The following is a 20,019-nucleotide window of genomic DNA, read 5'->3' on the forward strand; positions in this document are numbered from 1 at the left end:
AGAGCCAACTCATTGGAAAAGACCCTGGTGCTGCGAAAGACTGAAGACAAAAAGGATAAGGGGACGACAGAGGATAAGATGGTTAGATAGTATCAATGATTCAGTGGACATGATTTTGAACAAACTGAGAAATAGTGGAGGACGGATTATGGCCTGTGCACTAAATCTGTCCTGTTGCTTGTTTTGAAGGTGAAGTTCTGTTGGGTCACAGTTTGCTCATCCATTTACATGTTGTTCACAACCACTGCTGTGCTGCAGCCACGGAGCTGCGAGGAGGATCACATGGCCTGCAAAGCTGGGGCGCTGCTGCCCGTGGGGTCACAAGGTGCTGGACATAGCAACTGAGCAACAAAAACCAGTGTGAATAACAAGGGGGAAAGGATTGAAGGAAAATGAACAGAGCCTCGGAGACCCATGGGATGACATTAAGAATGCCAATTATGTGTAGCTGAAGTCTCAGAAGGAAAAAGAGAGAGGCAGAAAAAAATTTTTGAGAGAATAATGGCTGAAAACAATCTACAGATCTCAGAAGCTCAACAAAGCCGAGCAGGATAAACACAAAGGGACCCAGACCTAGAGAATCACATCAGAACGTTCACAAGAAAGAGACAATTTTGAAAGCAACAAGGAAACGTGGCCCGTCATATTTGACGGTGGCACAGTGCAATTACTACCCAAGACCATGGAAGCTGGGAAAAAGTGGAACGACAGACTCAAATCGTGAGAGAGAAATGTTGTCAAACACGAATTGCACATCTAGTAAAGTACCCTTCAAACATAAAGGCAAAACAAAGACATCTGCAAAAGAACAAAGACAGAGAATTCACTGCCAGTCTTCCTAGAAGAAATGCTAAAGGAACCGGAATTAGGTACTAGCCCGTTTCCACAGAAAGAAACGAAGAATGCAGAAAAGGGTCACTATGTGGGCAAATATAAAAGACGCAGCAAACACATCTTTCCAATGAGATATCTATAAATATACCTCATTCCATCTTTTAACTGCTTTAAAAGATATGACCGTATAAAGCAGGGGTTTGCAGACTTCTCTCGTGACAGGTCAGACAGCACGCATTTCAGGCTTTGCAGGCCGTGTGGTCTTCCTCGCAGGTCCACGGTTGTCGCTCAGCAGCGGTTGCAGACAACATGCAAATGAACGAGCACGACTGTGACCCAACAAAACTCCACCTTCAAAACAAGCAGCGTGACGGATTCGGTGCACGGGCCATAATGTGGCAACATCCCATAAAAGGTGGTAATCATACAGTCATATTGTTGGGATTATAATACATATAGATGTAATATATGCGGCAATAACAGCAAAAAAGAAGGGGAAGGATATATGTTGGATCAGTTTCTATATTTTAGCAGAATTAAGTAACTGCTAGGGACTACCAGTGGGAGTAGGCTCGGGCTACAAACGGGCTCCTGAGAACTGGGGGTGCTGGGAATGTTCTAGAACCGGACAGGGTGCTGGCTGCACAGCTCTGTAGAGTTACTGAAACGACTGAGTCGCGCATTTACAGGGGGTGAGGCTCACGGTGTGCAGATCACACCTGAGCAGACCTGTAAAAGGAAAAGGCAAGTGACTGCATAAACAAAGTAAAACAGAGAATCCAGCGTCTGTAGGAGTAACGCTCACGACAACTACACCATGAAGGGAGGGGCTGCGGGACGGACGCTCCTTCTGTAAAGCTCTCACATCACACGCGAGCGAGTGTCACGTGACTGGAAGACACACTGAGATAATAAGAAATACGTGGTGTAAACCACGAAGCAGCCGTCAAGATGAAGAAGATGTGTAGCTAACAGGCCAACGGCGGAAATAAAATACAATACTAAAAATGTGTGTTTGTAAAATATACATTAATATAAATGGCAAAATAATAAAATATGCATACATGCACATATACAATGCTTATGAGCGTATCATTGTATATATACATATAGAATGATTTGTATATACAAGAATGTATATAGTTTGGATATATACAAATTATATGTATAATTATATGTGTAATGTATATAATTTACATTAATTACATTAATATAATTATACACGTATGTGTATAATTTACATTAATATTTGTCTAATACATAATTATATACATTTAATGTATAATACATATCAACTTATAAATATGAACTTTATACTTATATATGCAATATATGTTATTAAGCAATTATATACATGTGTGTGTGTGTGACGCCAAGTTGCTTCAGTCCTGTCTGACTCTGTGAAACCCTATGGACCGCAGCCTACCAGGCTCCTCTGTCCATGAGATTCTCCAGGCAAGAATGCTAGAGTGGATTGCTGTGCCCTCCTCCAGGGGATCTTCCTGACACAGGGATGAAACCCACGTCTCTTAGGTCTAGCCTGCACTGGCAGGGGGGCTCTTTACCACTAGTGCCACCTGGGAAGCTATGTATACATACTTCAGTAACTCTAAAACATGGTAAGGGATGAGGGGAAGAGGAGCAAAGGATGGACTGAGTAAAATTAGGAAGCAACTAGCAAGATGGTAGGATTTAAGCCGCCCGTATTGACAATATATTAAATATAAAAGGACTCAAAATTCCAATCAAAAAGGTAGAGATTGTCAGATGAAATTTAAAAACCAACCCTGATTACATGCCATCTAGGCAAAATGGGCTATAAATAAGAAGAAGTGAGGTGAAAGTCGCTCAGTCGTGCCTGACCCTTTGCCACCCCATGGACTGTACAGTCCGTGGAATTCTCCAGGCCAGAACACTGGAGTGGGTAGCCTTTCCCTTCTCCAGGGGATCTTCCAAACCCAGGGATTCAACCCAGGTTTCCCGCATTGCAGGCTAATTCTTTACCAGCTGGGCCATGAGGGAAGCCAGCTATACTGGAGTGGGTAGCCTATCCCTTCTCCAGCTGATCTTTCCAACCAGGAATCAACCCGGGGTCTCCCGCATCGCAGGTGGATTCTTTACCAGCTGAGCCACCAGGGAAGCCCTTAAATGGAGAAGACAAGACAACATGGGGTGTGCAGCACGCAGGCTCAGTCACGCAGTTGTTTCTGGCTCTTTGAGACCCCGTGGACTGTAGCCCGCCAGGCGTCTCTATCCATGGGGATCCTCCAGCCAAGAACACTGGAGTGAGTTACCATTTCCTTCTCCAGGGGATCTTCCAAACCCAGGGATCGAACACGTGTCTCCTGCATTGGCAGGCAGGCTCTTTACCACTAGTGCCACAAGGCAAGAAAAAAAATATCTCATCATTTCAAAATAATAATCATTTTAAAACTAATCATTTCATAATAATAATAAAGGGCACAATTCATCAAAAAAAAAAATCTACGTCTGTATACACCTAATAACAGGGGCAAAAAACACTGAAAACTGGAAAAACTGAAAGGAGAAATAAACAAATTCACATTGAAGACAGAGACTCTAACACTCCGCTCAGTGCCCGAAAACCTTCTGAAACAAAATAGGGAAGAAGAGAACTGGCCCACCCGTCACCCCACAGGCCACACTGACCCCTGGAGATCACGCCACCTGGCGGGAGCAGGGCACGCATTCCTCTTCACTGAGATGGACCAAGCGCCGGCCCGTTTAAATATCTCAATAAATTAAAAATAATTTAAACCATTTACAGTCAGCTAGGTATTTACTCTGACCCCCAACAGAACCAAGTCAGTAGGATATAAACACAAATATCAAAGGAAAAGAATAGAAAGTCTACAATAGTCCCATGCTTTGTAAGATCAATTGATTTTTGACAAAGCAGCCAAAATATTCCAATAGAAAATTAATAGTCTTTTCAACAGCAGTGCTGGGACAAGTGGATATGCATTTGCGGGGGGGGAATACCTGGACGCTTACTTCGTAGCATGTGGAAAAATTAAGTCAAAATGAATCACAGAGCTAAATGTAAAACTTACAACTGCCAGGCACTAGGGATGGATTCCTCTGGGAGGGGGCAGACCAGCTGGGGAGAGGCCTCAGGAGGGGGTTGCGGTGTACACCAGAGCGTCCCCCTTGGGAGAAGGCATTTAGCTACCGACACACCGATGACTTGTACCTTTTCCCCAAAAATGTTTCAATTCTACATAACATTGAAATGAGGAAATTATAAACTGTATGCCAATAAACTTGGAAATGCTACTGGCGGTAGCAGCAGCAGCAACCTTGAAAATGCAGAGGAATTGGACACACTCCTAGAGACACCGGGGCCAGCATCGCTCAGGAGAAACCGGCTATGCAAATAGTCCTGTGATGATTCAGCGATCAAAACCCCTCCTTAAAACCGGTCTACCAGCGCCTGCAGGCCCAGCACTCCCTGAATTGTACTCAAGATTCCAGGAGAAGCGCTCTGGATCTTACAGACTCCAGCCGGGCTCAGAGAACCCTCCCTGGGTGAGCACGCACTGCTGGCGAGGAGGCGACACCTGCCAACCGCGGAGTTCCCACCAACCCCCGCCAGCAGGGCTTGGAGCAGGCGGGGACCCCTGTCCCACGGGTTGGTCCCCAGCGCGTCCCTGTCCCCATGGAGCCCGCGGGGGACGCCCAGGCCTGGGGGGAGTGCAGCTCTGGCGTTTCCTCTCTGGCCAACTTGCCCGTGCCACCCGAGCAAGCCCGTCCCACTCTGAGCCTTGACTTCCCCGGATGTTAGAGAGCTACTATGCCCACGGAGAACCAGAGGGATGCAGAGGTCGGGGCGCGGCGGGGAGGTGGGAGCCGGTCCCGGCGGATTCCAGGCCGCCCGCGGGAAGAGGAGACCCAGGTCTGCTCCCCGCCGAGCCCGCTGCCCTGCGGAAGCCAAGGGCGAGGGCAGCGGACCCCGCACCGTCCAGCCGTAGTCTCCCTTCCCGTCCTGCCCATCCCCAAAGTGGGCGCGCTGGGTCTGCTCCGGGACCGGATGCGGCGGGGGAAGGCCAAGGGTGGCCGCGCCCCGGCCCGGGGTCCCTGGCCTGGCCCGTTCTGGGTGGCCTCCCGCTCCCTGTGCCCCGCGCTCCGGGCTAGGGCGCCGGCAGAGGGGCGGGGAGCTGCGCGGACCCGCCCAGGAAGGCAGCCAGGCCGCCCCCAGCCCGCAACCTTCTCTGAGTCACAGCAAAACAAGGCCGGGACCGCCCTCCGCGCCGGGCTGGCAGGCGTGTCCCTGGGGGCGCGGGCGGCGGCCCGCCCAGAGCCGGATCGCGGCTACGGCTACGGGAGGCGGGGGACCCCAGGCGGTGTGCAGCCGGGCCTTGGGCTGGGCGCTGCGGTGCACGGCCCCAAAGTCAGGTGGGGATCCCCCAGGCCCCGAGAATTTGTACCCCCGGACCTGCTCCCGGGGAGGCTGGAGGCTGAAGGGAAAGGCCGGAGCGGGGCGGGGGGAGAACCTGAGGGTCCGGGAACCTGGGGGCAGGCAGGCTCAGCCTGCCCAGCTTGGGCTGGACCCGCGCTGCTCCTGCTGTTGAGGTCCCAGCTGGCCTAGTCCCGCCCCCACAGTAACCCCGCCCCCATCCGCCCCCCCCGCCCCCACCCCCACCCCCACCCCCCACAATAACCCCCACCCCCATCCATCCCCCCGCCCCGACCCCGGGTGCAAGAGCCCTGTACCTGAGGTAGGAACCAAAAGTGGGGGCTCAGGGAGGCTCAGGGAGGCAAGCACAGGCCAAGCCCAAGGTCAGGCGGGTGGGAAGGTGCAGGGCTGTAAGTTCTGGGTCCCTGTGCACCCCTTAAGGCAGAACCCCAGGCTGGCTGGAGCCCAACCCAGAGACGCACAAACAGGAAGGAGGAAATCCTGCCTGCCCCAGGGCCAAGTGGCCAGCAGCCCTGCCAGCCTCGGACCTGCCCCCACGGAGGGGAGAGGAGGCCTCCTTGTAGCCCCGAGCTCTGTCCTGCCAGTCCCTGTGTCCTGTGGCCCCCTGCACCCTGAGTGCACGCGAGGAGTCCCGGCAGCCGGCCTGACCCGGCGGAGAGCCCAGACCCAGCACTCGCCTGGAATAAAGACTGATAACATAAGGTCACCAAAGCCCACTTTGCAGAGGAGGATGTGGAGGTGACTCGCTGAGCCAGGCCCAGCCGGTCTGGCTGCTGGCACCTGCTGCCTCGCCCAATGCCTGTCCCCTCCTCCCCAGGGCTCAGGCCCGGCCGTGGCCCCGGCACCCGGGTTGGGCTACATACACACCCTAACTAGTCCACGGCCTCAAACGCTACCTGCTGGGGGACTTGGGGGGTAGGGGGTGGGCAACACATCATCAGAAAAGCTTCACTTCCAAGAATGGTAATCCTCTGGGGTGGGGCCTCCAGGAAGCATCTGTGGAGCGGGCAGAGCCAAGGAGCAGCCCGATGCTGGCTGGGGGACAGCTGCAGAAAGGGGGCGTTCACCTGGATGACTTCCCCACACTCACCTTGTCCCTGGGGCCCCGGACTGACCTGGGGACTCTCCCACCAGCCCCAGCCAGGGGGCAGTTGTTAGGGGGCCCAGCGTAGGACCACTCATGGGCGCAGCAGGTTTCATAAACAGAACCCTGACTGACCGCCCCGGGAGCCCAGCTCCAGCCTCCAGGTGGGCCAGGTGTGGGGCGAGTTTACTCGGACAGCGGTAGGGCCGGGGACTGTCAGTGCAAGGGGAAGGAGGGAGGCAGCAGCAGGGCTTTTGATAGTGGGCTGAGTGTCCACCCCTGGGGTGTGTGTGTGTGTGTTCACAAGCCTGAGGGCGTGTGTTCATGGGGTCTTCATGCCCATGTCGGGTGTGTGTGTGTGGACAACATGCACAGCCCCAGGGGAGCCCCTGGCTGGCCCAGGCTCCCTCCACAGGGGACGCTGCCCTCAGGCTGGGAGCCCAGTGCCCACAGGGGTGCCTGGGACACCCCACCTCACCCCACCCTGGAATGTCAGGAGGAAAGGGCTGAGCGCAGCTGACTTGTCATGAGACCGCCAGACTTTCTGAAGCAAAGCCCACAGGCAGTTGAGGGCCCGCCCTGCCTCCCTGGAATTTCTCAAGAGAGGTCTGCTGCCCGGGATGGCAGCCTGGGCTTCGGCTCTGCTTGCAGGAAGCCCTCGGTCCCCCCGGCCCACAGCCACCTCCACTGCAGCCCCGGCTGCCACCAGCTTCCAGGTCACCCTCTCCAGCCTGGCTGTCTGCCTGGCCCACCAACACCGGTGCCCTCCCTGGACCTTTGGAGCTGGGCTCCAGACCAGCCCTCTCTCCCGACCTCTGTCCTTCTCATATGCAGCTTCCTCTGCCATCTCACTGTCATCTCACTGGCCAGCTTGGCCACCTTGTCATCATCTCTGGCCACTGCCCAGTCCCTGGTTCCTGGAACATTGTCACCAACACTGGCATGCAGTAGGTGCATACTAAATGCTAGAGCCGGGAGTAGGTGGGTGGAGGAAGGGACGGCGAGTCCCGCCCAGCCTGAGGGTGCAGCGGGGTCTCAAGGGCTAGGAGGGGCAGCAGGTGAGCTCAGCGCATCTCCTTCTGCACCTGGACGCTCGGAGGCCTGAAGGCGGCTCCTGGACCAGCAGCTGCACGGGCCTGGCAGCAGAAAGCAGTGTCTGGACCCTCCCACCCAGCCCAGCAGGCCCAGCAGGCCAAGTCTGACTGTATCCAGGCTGAAAGGCCAGCACCCAGGTGCCCAGTGCCATGTGACCCTGGGATGCTGCCGCAGGCCCCCACGGCCTGCCCGGCACCTGCAGATAAGTTTGGCTGAAGCCCCCTCCCCTTCCCCAGGCCCTCAGCGCACCAAAGCATCACCTGAAGGACCCACCCTCAGCCACACAGCCCAGCTGGGGGTCTGCCTTTTCTGGGACTGAAACGGCCATGCTGACCATGGTGACCCTTGGCCACCAGGACCTGACCAGCCTGCCCCTCCAGCATCAGCTGGGCTGGAGGAAGGCAGACTCAAGGAGATGGCGATGGAGATGCCCAGCCCAGCTCTGCCACCCTCCTCCCAGAGTCACCCCCTCCACCCTGCAGGGGTGCCTGGGCCCGCCAGGGCTGAGCTCAGAAGGGGGCAGGGGGCAGGGGGCAGAGGGTGGGTACCAAAGACCGCTCAGCCGCTTACCGAGGCAGACGTCCTCCCAACTTGCCCCGAAGTGAAGATCCAGACTCCCAGCTCCCTGGGTCTGTCCTCCAGGCTCCTCCCCTCCACACAGCGCCCTCAGGCCCCGCCCTCATGCCCCCTTCCCAGCCAGCCCAGAGTCAGCCAACACCTCTCCCCGCCCAGAGGGACTGGGCGGGCCCCCTCACAGGCCCCCACAGCTGGGCCAGGCCCCTCCCGCTCAGTTTCAGGAGCAGGGGGGCCCGCGCCCTCCCCCAGAGTGCCCCCCCAGTCAGAGCAGCTGACTGGGGGAGGAAACACCAGCACGCTCAGGGATGCAGTGAGTCATTGCCACCGCCCTGCCCTGGCCTGGCCCGGCCCAGTCCATTCCTGCTGTGTGGAAAGACTCGCTGTCACACAGGACCATCCAGGCAGGCTGGGCACCGGCCTGGGCCAGAGGCTGGGGGGCTGGCAGGCCGGGGTGCCGGGGAGAGACGGAGGCCCTTCCGGGACAGACTAGGATGGCTCCCTCTGGGAGGGCAGCGCCTCACGGCCCCTCAGGCTCTGCTGAGACCCCCGCCCAGGGCACAGCCAGCCTCTTCCACGGCCAGGGCCACAAAGGCCAGAGCAGGGCAGACGGAGCCCGTCCATGGCCTGGGCCAGTGACCTTGGGGACGGTGGCCCTGGCCACTGCCCCCCGGCCAAGCCCCTTGAGGGCAGCCTGACCCCGGCCACCCTCTAGCCCCTTCAGCCAAAACCCGGCACCCAAAGTTCCAGGGCACCTGATGAGCTAGCTGGGCGTGGGGGTCCCTGGAACCAGCTATCGTTCCCAGCCTCCCGCAGTCGTTGGACATAAGAGGCTGAGCAGCACCTGCGGAAGCCCCCTGCTCCCCGGAGCCCGCCTGCCCAGCCTGCCAGCTCCTGTCGCCTCACCTTCCGCCCCCCAGGACTCCCTGCCCCCGGGGACCCCTGAGGGGGCGGGAGGACGGGGGCTCTGGCTGCCAGGCCCTGCCCTGAGCCGGGGCAGGCCCAGCAGGCCCCGGCAGGCCCGCAGACTGTACTATCTGCTGGGTCCCAGGGCCGCCCCGCCCTGCGCCCCACAGTCCCGGGGGCGGGGCCCACTGGCTGCGGGCACCTGCACCCCACAAGCAGGCTGGAGCAGGCCGGCACCGCTGAGGGGCCCAGTGGGGGTGCAAGGGCAGTGAGGGGTCAGGCCCAGCCCTAGGAAGGGTCAGCCTGCACCCGCGCCCCCACCAGACACACCCACCAGTGTCAGTGGCCACAGGGCTGGGGCGGCCTCGGGGAACCGAGGGCAGCAGTCACCGGAAGAAGCCACAGCAGGGCTAGGCTGCCCCAGAACAGGGGAGCCGAGAGCAGCCTTAAGAGCGGGGGATGGCAGGGACGGCCCCGGCCGCTCAGAAGGCTCCAGCCAGCTTGAGGAGGCTGGCACTGCCCGGGACAAGGGTGAGAGGCCGCAAGGGAGGCTGGCATGTAGGCCGCTCCTGGCCACCCCCCACCCACCCCACAAAAACCTCACGGTCGTAAACGACTCTGGCTGTGCGAAAAGCAGCTCGGCCTGCTGGCCCGCGAGCACGCCTCGTCCGCCGGCCCACACGGCTCTCACCTGTGGGCTCTTTCTTTCCTGCCTGGCGCCCCACCAGGCTGCCGCCTCCAGGCGGGCTGACTCAGCTGGAAGGAGGGCCGGGTGCTGGCGCAGAGCAGCGCACCCCGCTGCCTCCCCGCCAGAGCCGGGGTGCCCCGCGCCAGTCAAGCTGCCCCCACCACCTGCCCTGCCCTGGACCTTCGCAAAGGTGTGGCCAGCCTCCCCACCCGAGCAGCCTGAGCCCCAGTGCGGTGCTGTCTGCAGGCTGGACCTCCTCCAGCCTCACTCCCCACCCCACGACAGGCCCTCCCCAGACTCCAGCGTGGACACTTGCTGCTTGCTCAGCCCCAGCCCCCTGCTGGCGCAGACCCTGGTCTGTCCCCTAGAGGCCAGCACCAACCGCCCCTGGGAGGTGGGCGCTGGCTGGAGTGCTGGGAGAGAAGGGAGGGAGCCAGCTGAAGGGGCAAGGCCCTGGGTCAGCACTGCTGTGACCCAGTTGGGGCGAGGGTCCGGGGGCTGCCCCGCACCCCACCTCTGGGCTGGCATCCGTTCTGAGGGGTGTGCCTGGCCCCCCCAGCAGACAAGCACGCTGAGTGAGGACCTGCCATCGCCCCAGCACTCAGGGACCCCGCCTGCCGGTCCCCTGGCTCCAGGTGGCCAGGCAGGTGCAGGGCCAGCAGGAGGGCCTGTGGGCATCTCCAGGCCGGCATGCAGGCTGCCAGGCATGTGCCCGCCGACCCCTGCCACCCAGACTCCTAGGTTTTCCTCGGAGGCTTCGTGGGAAGGGGTGGGGCAGGCCCGGGGTCAGCTGAGAGCTAGTCAGCTGGTAAGGAGGCTGGGGTCGAGCGTGCCCTTCCGGGTGGTGTGTCACAGAGAAGCCCGCGGGTGCGCCTGCCTCCCAGGAGCAAGGACTGCCCTGGGGGGAGCCGCCCCATGGGGTCCTGCAGCCAAGCACCCAGTGGGAGGCCATCTCCTTCCCACCTGAGCTGGGCCCGGCAAGGTTGGTGGCTCCTGGGGACAAGGGCATCAGCCAGGGTCAAGGGCGGTGTGGAGGAGGCCACCCGGAGCCAGTGCAGGCGGCCCACCATCAGCATGGGGTGGGAGGCCACTCGGCTAGAGCCGCAAACACAGAAGTCTTGCCCTGACCCAGCGGGGCCCGACCTGCAGGGCCGCCCACCCGCACTGAGAACGGAGGGTGGGGCTGAGCCGCCGTGAAGGGGCCCAGACGCAGATACCCGCTGCAGGCGTCCGGCCCTGGCCCTCCCCGCTCTGCACCCTGGCCGTCCTCTCGGCGGTGGGCACCCACATCCGGTGCTGTGTCCAGGCAGGAGCCCAACTGGGATCCTTCCCAGGGCTCCTGGTGGTTCACCAGCTAAGGCGGTGGGGAGCCAGCCTCTGCCGGCGGCAGCGGGGGGCCTGCCCTGGGCGTGATGTACCGGCCAAGTCCCTCCCACAGGGCTCTCGGGGGAGGGGGCCCAGCGCGGCCCCTCACCGTCCTGTGTACACACGGGGGCCCCTCCAGCCCCCCAGGCAAGCAGTGGGCTCGGGCGTGCCACTGCCCACCCCGCCCCGGGCCCTCAGGCCTCCTGGGCCCAGCTCCATCTTTCCATTTTAGAAAGTGCTTCTGACTATTAAATATTTACCCCAGTGAGGTGGACCTTCAGCTCCGGCAGCCTGTGCCCCAAAAAAGAAACACCAGGGAAGCCTGGAGGGAGGGGAGCCTGGCGATGCCCCTGAGGCCCTGGAGTGACCGGCCCGGCCAAGAGTGGGGAGGGGCTCGGGGAGGGCGGCTGGCTCCGCGAGGGCGTCCTGTGCACAGCCTCTCCTCTGCCTCAGCTCCCCCGTCGCCCCTCCTGCACCCTGCTGGGCCTCATCCCTTCCCATGGGACCGGCCCTGAAACACTCTGGGGCTCCCAGCGGCCCTGGGAACACAGCCCTTCCTCCTAACAGCCTTAATCCCTGCCCCACCCCAGACCCACCCCGTTACGCTGCTCGCTGCTCCCCATCAACATGCTCTCCAGGCTCTCCCCATCAGGCGGCCCTTCTGGAAGCCCTCCCTGACTTCCCTGTGGGCTGAGGGTGCACTGGTTGCAGAAGTCCTGCCTGTCTCATCTTTGCTCAGTAAACGCCCCTGCTTCCCAACCTGTGCACACCTGAGGCCCAGGGCCCCTGGGACGCACAGATGGACGGACGGACGGACAGACAGGAAACCCCTCTTCACAGCAGTCCTAAGAATAGGGCCTGCTTCCTCCTGCCCTCTGCAGTGCAGGAGACCCAGGTTCCATCCCTGGGTCGGGAAGATCCCCTGGAGGAGGAAACGGCAACCCACTCCAGTAGGCTTGCCTGGAGAATCTCATGGATAGAGGAGGCTGGGGGGCCACAGTCCACGAAGTTGCAAAAGCCGGACAAGATTTAGTGACTAAATCACCACCTCCTGCTACCGTCCAGGCAGAGGACCAAGCCAGGGAAATCTGGGCTTTTCACCCCTGAAGTGGGCGGTGGGGGCCCCAGATGGCCCAGGCCCCACTCCCCTGTCTGGGGTTCTCCTCCCTGGCACCTCCACTTCCCCATCCCCAGGCAAACCAGCCCCAGGCTGGACCTGAAACAGAGCCCATCTGCAAAGGCAGTCACAGAGGATACCGACAGTCAAGTCTGAAGGAGAACAATCCAGGGGGCTTCCTGGAAGAGGCAGCTCCTGGCTGGGCCCGAATAGAAGCATTTAGCCAGAGGGAAGAAGGGCATCACGACATTCCTGCCACAGGCCCAGCCACGGTGAGCCCCAGGTGGAGCGGGTGCATAGTGGGAGGCAGGTGGTTTGGGGGCACTGGACCCTCCACGCCTGGGCTCTGCCCCACTTCCTAAGGGGCCTTGGGGCAGGAGCCAGGCTGTCCAGCTTGTCTCCCCACAAGAAGTGGGGGTGTCGTCAGGGGCACACACACATGCCATCACGAGGGGTGGCTTTCAGAATCTCATTAAAGTGCCAGGAGGGTCCAGACCCCCACCCAGGATGACCGCCCTGTCTCCTTCTCGGTGCCTGCCCTTGTGTGCCCCTGCCTGGGAGCGCAGGGCAGCGCCAGAGCCTGGGGCACGGCTGCTCTGGACCCTTAGAGGCCACAGAGGCTCCCCGTTGGCTCCAGGCTCTGCCTCGCTGCTCTGAGACTCTGTGGCCCTGTCTCCACCAGTACAGAGAACCAGGCAAAGCTGCCCATTTGGACCGCTCATGGGGGCAGCCCTGGGCCTTCCTGGCCACACCTCTCTGCCCCGCCTGGGCCTGAGCAGCCGTGGTCACTCCCATTCACAGATCTGAGACCCAGCCTGGAGCCCAGAGCCCAGGGCTGTGCAGGGGCCATCAGAGGGGACGCCTGACACCGCATGGCACTCCCAAAGGCCCTGGGGTTGCCGTGGCCCCTGCCAGGGAGGGACCACCCAGACCCCTCATGGTGTCACCAGCATCTGGGGCTCTCTGGCCCTGTGGGGGCTTCTGGGGGGTTGGGGGAGGGGCCACAAACAAGCCAGGGGTTGAAGGGCAGAGGCCCAGACTGGGAGCTGGGGCTTCCCAGGTGGCTCATTGGTAAAGAGTCCACCCGACAACGCAGGAGCTGTAGGAGACCTAGGTTCGATCCCTGGGTCAGGAAGATTCCCTGGAGGAGGAAATGGCAATCCACTCCAGTATTCTGGCCTGGAGAATCCCATGGACAGAGGAGCCTGGTGGGCTACAGTCCACAGGGTGGTAAAGAGTGAGACACAACTGAGCGACTGAGCATGCATGCATGTCAGTGGTCTAGCTGCCCAGGACCCAGCTCTGCCTCAGGAAGGAACCAGCTGTCCCTGGAAGAGGAAGGCGGGGAGGTGGGGGGAGCACCCAGGGTGACGTGGTTGGTGCCTGCAGAAGGGAGGAGCAGGGGGAGTCCCCAGGAAGACAGTAGTGGGGTAGGGGCGTGTGAGTGAGTGACAGTCGCTCAGCCATGTCCAACGCTTTGCGACCCCATGGACTGTAGCCCGCCAGGCTCCCCTGTCCATGGACTTCGCCAGGCAAGGATACTGGAGTGGGTGAGTGCTACTCAGACTGGCCATGCCCACAGTAAAGCTGGGCGGATCCCTGCGCTGGTGTGTTCCCAACACAGCCACCAGAGGGCAGCCTCCGCGTGCAGGTTAGACCTGACACAGCTCCCATCCCCTGGCTGGGGCACAGGCTCTGAGACAGGCCTTCAGAGAACCTGGAGCAGATGGTCCAGGAGGGAAGCTTTGAGCTGGGCAGAAAGACAAGGGACCGGGAGGGTCTGCCCGCCGCTGGCCTGCTAGGAGGGAACTGCAGCAGGACGATGCCTGCACTGAAGCCCTAAGCATGCATGTTCTCTGGCCTCCTCCGAAGGATGGAGAGGGTCGAGAATCCGCACGTTGGACACGACCTGCAGGGCCTCTGACCCAGCAAGTCTTGTTCCCTAAGAGGGGTTGGTTTTTCTGGCTGGACACAAGGAGGAACTTCCCCAGAGGCCAAAGAGGCACAGGTCAAAGTGAGAATGGGGGCCTCAGCTGGGGAGGGGCTCTCAGCACAGGCCTCTGTGAGACAGGAGGGTGGATGAGATGGCCGGAGACCCTGCAGCTTAGGTGTCTTGAGCGAGGAGGAGGCCAGGGTGGGAGGCAGAGCAATGGTCCCATGACCTTTGGGCCCTTCTGTCCCTGTGATGCAGCGGAGTCCCAGAGGTGTGGGCCAGGCCCACTGCAGTCAGGAGGAGGGGGCTGGGGGCCTGTCATCCTCCCTCTGGCCGTCCAGGGAGAACTGGGGTGGGATTCTCACCTGGGCAAGGGAAGCCCACACAGGAGGTGAGCTGGGCTTCGGTGCCAGCCAGACAATGGACATTAGGAGGGACCACGGCGGCTCCTGTTGCAGCTGGAGGGGTACCCCACCCTTGCCGCGCTGGCACTGCCATCATCATCACCATCGAGCCGGCTTCCCCAGGGAGTGGGTTTCGCCTGTGCCGATGCAGTGCGGCCCCAGCCCCCCTTGCCGCGGTTGGCCAGGTGTCCTGGGTGTGGCCAGGCTGCAGCATGACTGACCCTGAGCTGGAAGGACTGTCCCTGCCCCACCCCACCCTGCCCTCCATGCTGCTGAGACACCCAGGCCCTGAAACTAGGCCCAGTGCAGGGACAGACAGATGACAGACAGACTGAGCACCCGGTTCTCCCTCTGTGGCCAGAGGCACAGACAGCGGCCCCTTCCCTTGCGCAGACTGGGGGACCCTGTGCCTGAGCTCTGATCTCACTCAGGCCCCTCACCAAGTCCCAGACCTCAGCCACCACCTAGGACCCAGCACACCAGAGCCACACGGTGGACCCAGCCCAGCCTGGCCCCACAGTTCTGGACCGAAGCCAGGAACCTTAACTCCTGGTCAACCTAGGCTGGTCGCCCCCAAACCCCCAAATCACAGGGCAGTCCTGGAGGCCGTTCCCCACCGTCTGGTGACTCATGGTAGTCTCACTCCACGCACACGTGCAGCCCTCCCCAGGCGGCTGCCTCCAGGGACAGCACGAAGTCCCAGAGGGCTGCAGTAGGGGCACAGTGGCAGAGAGGGAGGTGCAAACAGGACAGTGAGGTTCCGAGAGGCGAGGAACGACACAAGAGTAGGGAAGAGTCGGCGACCCGGGGAACAAAGTGAGCAGCAGGGACAGAGAGGGGAGGCCGACGGACAGGGACAGGTAAGAGGGGAAGCGCGGGAGCAGAAAGCAGAGGTCCGAGCAGCCCCCGAGGCGCAGAGACGCGTTCGAGACCGCGGGCGGGTCCCAGACGCGCCCCGACCCCGACCGGCGCCTCAGCCCGCCCGCACTGCGCGCCCCAGGACCCGCCCGGCGCGCGCCCAGCGGGGAGCCCACCCGCCCCGAGGGGAGCGGGCTGCAGGCGGGGAGGAGGCGCACCGCTGCCGGGGGCTCCGGGCCAGGTGGGCAGCATCACGTGGAAGCAGTCGCACATCTTGGCGGCCGGGCGGTGCGGGCCCGCGGCGGCCCGTCGCGTCCAGTCGCAGGTCCCGGCTCCGGCGCGCGGGCGGCCCGGGGGCCGGGCGAGGGCCGCACTCTGCCTCCGCAGCCCTGCGCTGCAGCTGGCGGCCGGCAGCAGACTGCGGGCTGTGCAGGCTCCCCAAGCCCCGCCACCGCCCGGACCCCGCCCCGGCCCGCCCAGCCCGCGCTGAGCGGCTGCGGAGCAAGCACGGGTGGGGCCGCCGTCCTCATTCAGCCCATTGGCTGCGGCCCTCAAGGCCCCGCCCTCCTGGCGGCCACGCCCCGCCCCCGTCCAGCGGGGAACCAGTCCGAGCCAGGCCCCGCCCCCCTAAGGTCCCGCCCCGCCCCGCCCCACAGTCCAGCCTTGCGGGTTTCCCACCTCCAGGCAGACACCCCGCGCCAGCCACGCTACGGCCTAGCCCCGCCCTTAGCCTGGCCCCGCCCCGAGCCCTCAAAGGACCTTTCAGATGTTGACTTTGGGCCTCTGCCAGCGAGGGGTCCAGGGACGCTGCGCCAGACTCCTGGACTTGACCTGCTCGCCTCAGTCTTGTCTCCCAGTCTGGGGACTGACATTGCAGTCACACACTGGGGAGCGGGGCATCCTGGACGAGGGCCTAGGAGTAGTGGGGGTCCAGGGAGGCCATGGCCTGCGACCTGACGCCACTAGCCCTGCCCTGGGGGCTCCCGATCTGGAGGTGTGCGCTGCCAGAGGCAGCATGGTGCAACGGTGGAAGTGGGCGGGGAGCGGGCCTGGAAGGCTCTGCGTGGACAGCCTAAGCTCGGACTTCAGGAGCAGGGCAGAGGGTTCTGGACAGAAGCGACCCTGAAGTGTGTGTTTCTGTGGAAGTAGGGATTAGCTGAGGCTCAGCCTTGTGCAGACTGAGGAAAGGCCCCTTGGGGCATGCGGGTCTCCTGGGGTGGGGGTGGGGAGCCTGGGCCTGAGCAGACCCAGGAGAGCACTGGCCACCTTCCCAGGGGCTGCCCTGGCCTGGGGCCAGCGGGGCTGGGACAGGTGAGACACACAGCAACTTTTCCTGGGGCAGAAAGAGGCCGAAACAGGAGACCCAACCGCACAAACATGCAGACTTGATGCAGACACACAAACACACAGACGCACACATGCCACACACACAGACCCTCGTAGGTGAGACAACACGTACTCACAGCAGCACCCAGACACAGGTCCACTGGGATCTGTCCTCATGCACTCCAAGACAGGCACCACCCGCCCACCCCACCCCGCACACACACAGATGCTTGAGAGTGCGCTCAAAGGCATGCACGCACTCGGGACCCCCTGCCCAGATGAGCACAACAGGAACAGACACACACAGGGGCATGCACACACAGACCGCACGATGCACTCCTGGGCTCACTCGGGGGGCACACAGCCCACGAGGCCCAGGTGAGATGCCTCATGGGATGACTCATGCCTGGTGTTCCCGTTAGCCAGGCTGCAGCCGGGCAGCCTTCCAGCGGTGGGTCAGATGGACGAGCTCATCATTGCCGGGAACAGGCCTTGGCAGATTCCAGCCTCTCGAGCCTGTGGCACGATGGGGCACTGCCGTGTCCTTCAGGTGGGGACACTGAGGCTTGGGCCTCACCCCTCCTGCCCTGATGTCTTCTCTTGGGCCAGCAGCACTCCCCAGGGGCCAGAGACCCTGCCCTGCTGTGTCCAGATGGGAATCAGTCACTCGTGGGCACAGGGAGAGAGCTGTCTGTGTTCCTGGGTGTGCTTGGCACCTGCTTGGGCCTGCTGGGGGGCTCAGCCTGCCTATCCTCTGTGTGTTTGACTCTGGCCTCGGGGGCCTGGGAACAAGCAGCCATCTGCAATCAGCGCGAGCTCTCTGTCCCCCTGCCCCTCGGATAAGTCATGATCCTGGGACCCTGTCCAGCTGCAGTGGCCTCACCCCGTGTGACACATCCTGGTGGTCCAGCATGCTGCACACAGAGCTGTGGGAGGGGGAGGTTGGAGCCTTGGGTAGGGTGCCAGGGGGTTCCCCACGTCAGCAGAGGCCAGGAGGGGGTCTCATGTGGCCACTGAAGGAGAGCGGAGGTGGGCACCGCTGGCCCCTGCCAGGACAGCCCCTGTGCAATTGGGTGCCCCCTGGGAATCCTGAATATTCATTGGAAGGACTGATGCTGAAGCTGAAACTCCAATACTTTGGCCACCTGATGTGAAGAACTGACTCATTGGAAAAGCCCCTGATGCTGGGAAAGAGTGAAGGCAGGAGAAGGGGATGACAGAGGATGAGGTGGTTGGATGGCATCACCGATTTGATGGACACGAGTTTGAGCAAGCTCTGGGAGTTGGTGATGGACAGGTAAGCCTGGTGTGCTGCAGCCCATGGGGTCGCAAAGAGTCGGACACAACTGAGCGACTGAACTGACTGGGAATCCTGGCTGGCCAGGGCCTGGGGGAAGCTGGAGCAGGGACCCTCCCTGGGACCACTTCTGCCCTTGGCCTTGGTGAGGGCTGAGCCAGCTTATATTGTCCTGCTGGTGCCTGGCTGGCGCTGCAGCCAGGGACGTGGCTGAGCACTGGCTCAGGCCCCGGATTCAGGATGAGGGTAGGCAGGGCCCCCAGCCTGAGGGGCTGCCCCAGCTCTGCCGCCTGCTCTGAGGCAGAGGGCTGGCATCACCTGCTGCGCTCATCCCCATGTACCACCACGGTCCCTGCACGCCCGTTTCATTTCTGGAAGGGTGTGGCCCCTTGGGCAGTGGACCCCACAGGTGGCAGCCTGCAGCTGCATAGAGGGAGATGGCCCCCAAGTCGGCCCCGGGGCAGGGAGGCTGAGCCCTGCCTCCCCACATCCATCCCTCCTCCCACCTGTGGAGGCCTTGGATGCCCCAGCCTCGCCCCTGGGCTACAGAGCCAGACAGGTGGGGTCTACGAGGCCTACGCGAGCCCCACTCCCGCCCTCCCTACAGCCCGGCCACAGCTTGGCCAGGCCCCTGCTGTGGAGCCCTGGCAGCCAGGAGCTCCAGCCGTCAGGCTCCACTCCAGCCCCGTCCTGCGGTGCCCCTCTGGGCACAGACGCCCCGCCAGGGAAGGGCACAGCAGCTAGGCATGGCTCAGGAATAGCTGCCCCTGCACCAGCCCCCAGAGCATGGAGATACGGGCTGACCCACAGCTGTGCTGGCACTCAAAGGGCCCCATACCACTTCTGAGGGTCACCCTACGGGGGCCAGCAGTGGCTGTCATGCTGCACTCACAGGCTCACCTCCTCCCTAGGACCACCACACTGGAGAGCTGGGGCCACACCCCAGCCTTGGGCCACCGGTCAGGGGTCTCAGACTGGGTCTCAAGGCACTGGGGCTGGCGAGACAGTGCATGTGGGGGCCAAGGGTGAGGAGCCAGGGCTAGAGCCCCCTAGGTCCCAGGCCCTCAGCAGAGCCCGCAGCCTGCCCCACCCACCTGGCTGGCTGCTTTCGTGCCTCTCCAGGCAGGCAGGCATTGATGTCCAGAGCATCAATGATTGATGCCTCCTTGCAGCCACTGCAGCAGCATAATCAAAAATAGCTTGGCTGGTGTCCCTGCCCTAGCCCAACTGGAGGGGCATAACTGCATGGTGTGAGCCCTGGGACTTCCTCCACTGCCGTCTGCCCTCCCACCCAGTCCTCGCACAGAAGAGGCTGGGGAGGGCTCCAGGCCTCTCACTGCAGGCTGAGTGCCTGCTCCAGGCCTGGGGAGGGGTGTCCTCCTCGACTCACCCCAACGACTCAGGGTGCTTCCTGAAGCAAGAGACCCTTCCCCATGGCTCATCAGGTGATGCTCAGAGATGCTAGGATCCTCTGGGGCTCCAGGCAGAGTAGAGGCCCTTCTTCCTGGGGCTGGGTCAGGGGAGGCTTGGCTGGGCAATGGGAGAAGAGAAGCTCCCCCCACCCTAGTCTGCACCATTCAACAGGGCTGGAGCTCAGGGACAGACCCAGGAGCCCATGTGGGCTTTCTCCTGCACGCTGCACCCGGCCTCCACAGCACCATGGGGCGTCCTGGCTTGTGTCCCCATTACTCCCACTTTCGTGGGGACCTGGCCCCTCTGACCAGTTTCCTCCATATGAAGCCATTTAAACTTCAACAGCTGCCTGCCCTGCCCTGTCTGCTCACCTGGAGGGCTGGCCCTCAGCTCCTGTCCCAGGTCGTGCCCAGAGCCCCAGATGCTGGCCTGAGGAGTCGGGGGCCACCTGTCAGCTACTTGGGCTTCCCCCACCCATTCCTGCATCCAGCGCCAGGCACCAATGTCAAGGTCACGCCTGCTGCCTCTCTGAGTTTTGGCTCCCCCAACACAGCACCTCCTGAGCAGGGTAGCCAGGGGTCAGCCAGGTGTATTAGCTTCCTATGGCTGCTGTAACAAATACACACACATGCAGTTTAGTTCAGTTCAGGTCAGTTGCTCAGTCGTGTCCGACTCTTTGCGACCCCAT

At 61.6% G+C, this 20,019-nt stretch overlaps 1 protein-coding gene across 4 annotated transcripts in view; it reads right to left on the reverse strand.

The window, feature by feature from the left end:
- The window catches only part of AHNAK2 (AHNAK nucleoprotein 2), a 35,111-nt gene extending 19,528 nt beyond the window's left edge, over positions 1 to 15,583 (reverse strand). For 2 of the 4 annotated variants that reach the window (XM_027522103.1, XM_027522102.1), the window contains exon 1: positions 15,514 to 15,583. In XM_027522103.1, the coding sequence (XP_027377904.1) occupies positions 15,514 to 15,568 (55 nt within the window). In that variant the 5' untranslated portion in view covers positions 15,569 to 15,583. Of the gene's footprint in view, positions 1 to 982; positions 1,212 to 8,021; positions 8,039 to 15,513 lie in introns of those variants that run through there. The other 2 variants (XM_027522104.1, XM_027522105.1) reach the window with 2 other exon arrangements.
- Between the last annotated feature and the right edge of the window lie 4,436 nt (positions 15,584 to 20,019).

Source organism: Bos indicus x Bos taurus, chromosome 21, assembly GCF_003369695.1.
Source record: "Bos indicus x Bos taurus breed Angus x Brahman F1 hybrid chromosome 21, Bos_hybrid_MaternalHap_v2.0, whole genome shotgun sequence".
Lineage (NCBI taxonomy): Eukaryota > Metazoa > Chordata > Mammalia > Artiodactyla > Bovidae > Bos > Bos indicus x Bos taurus.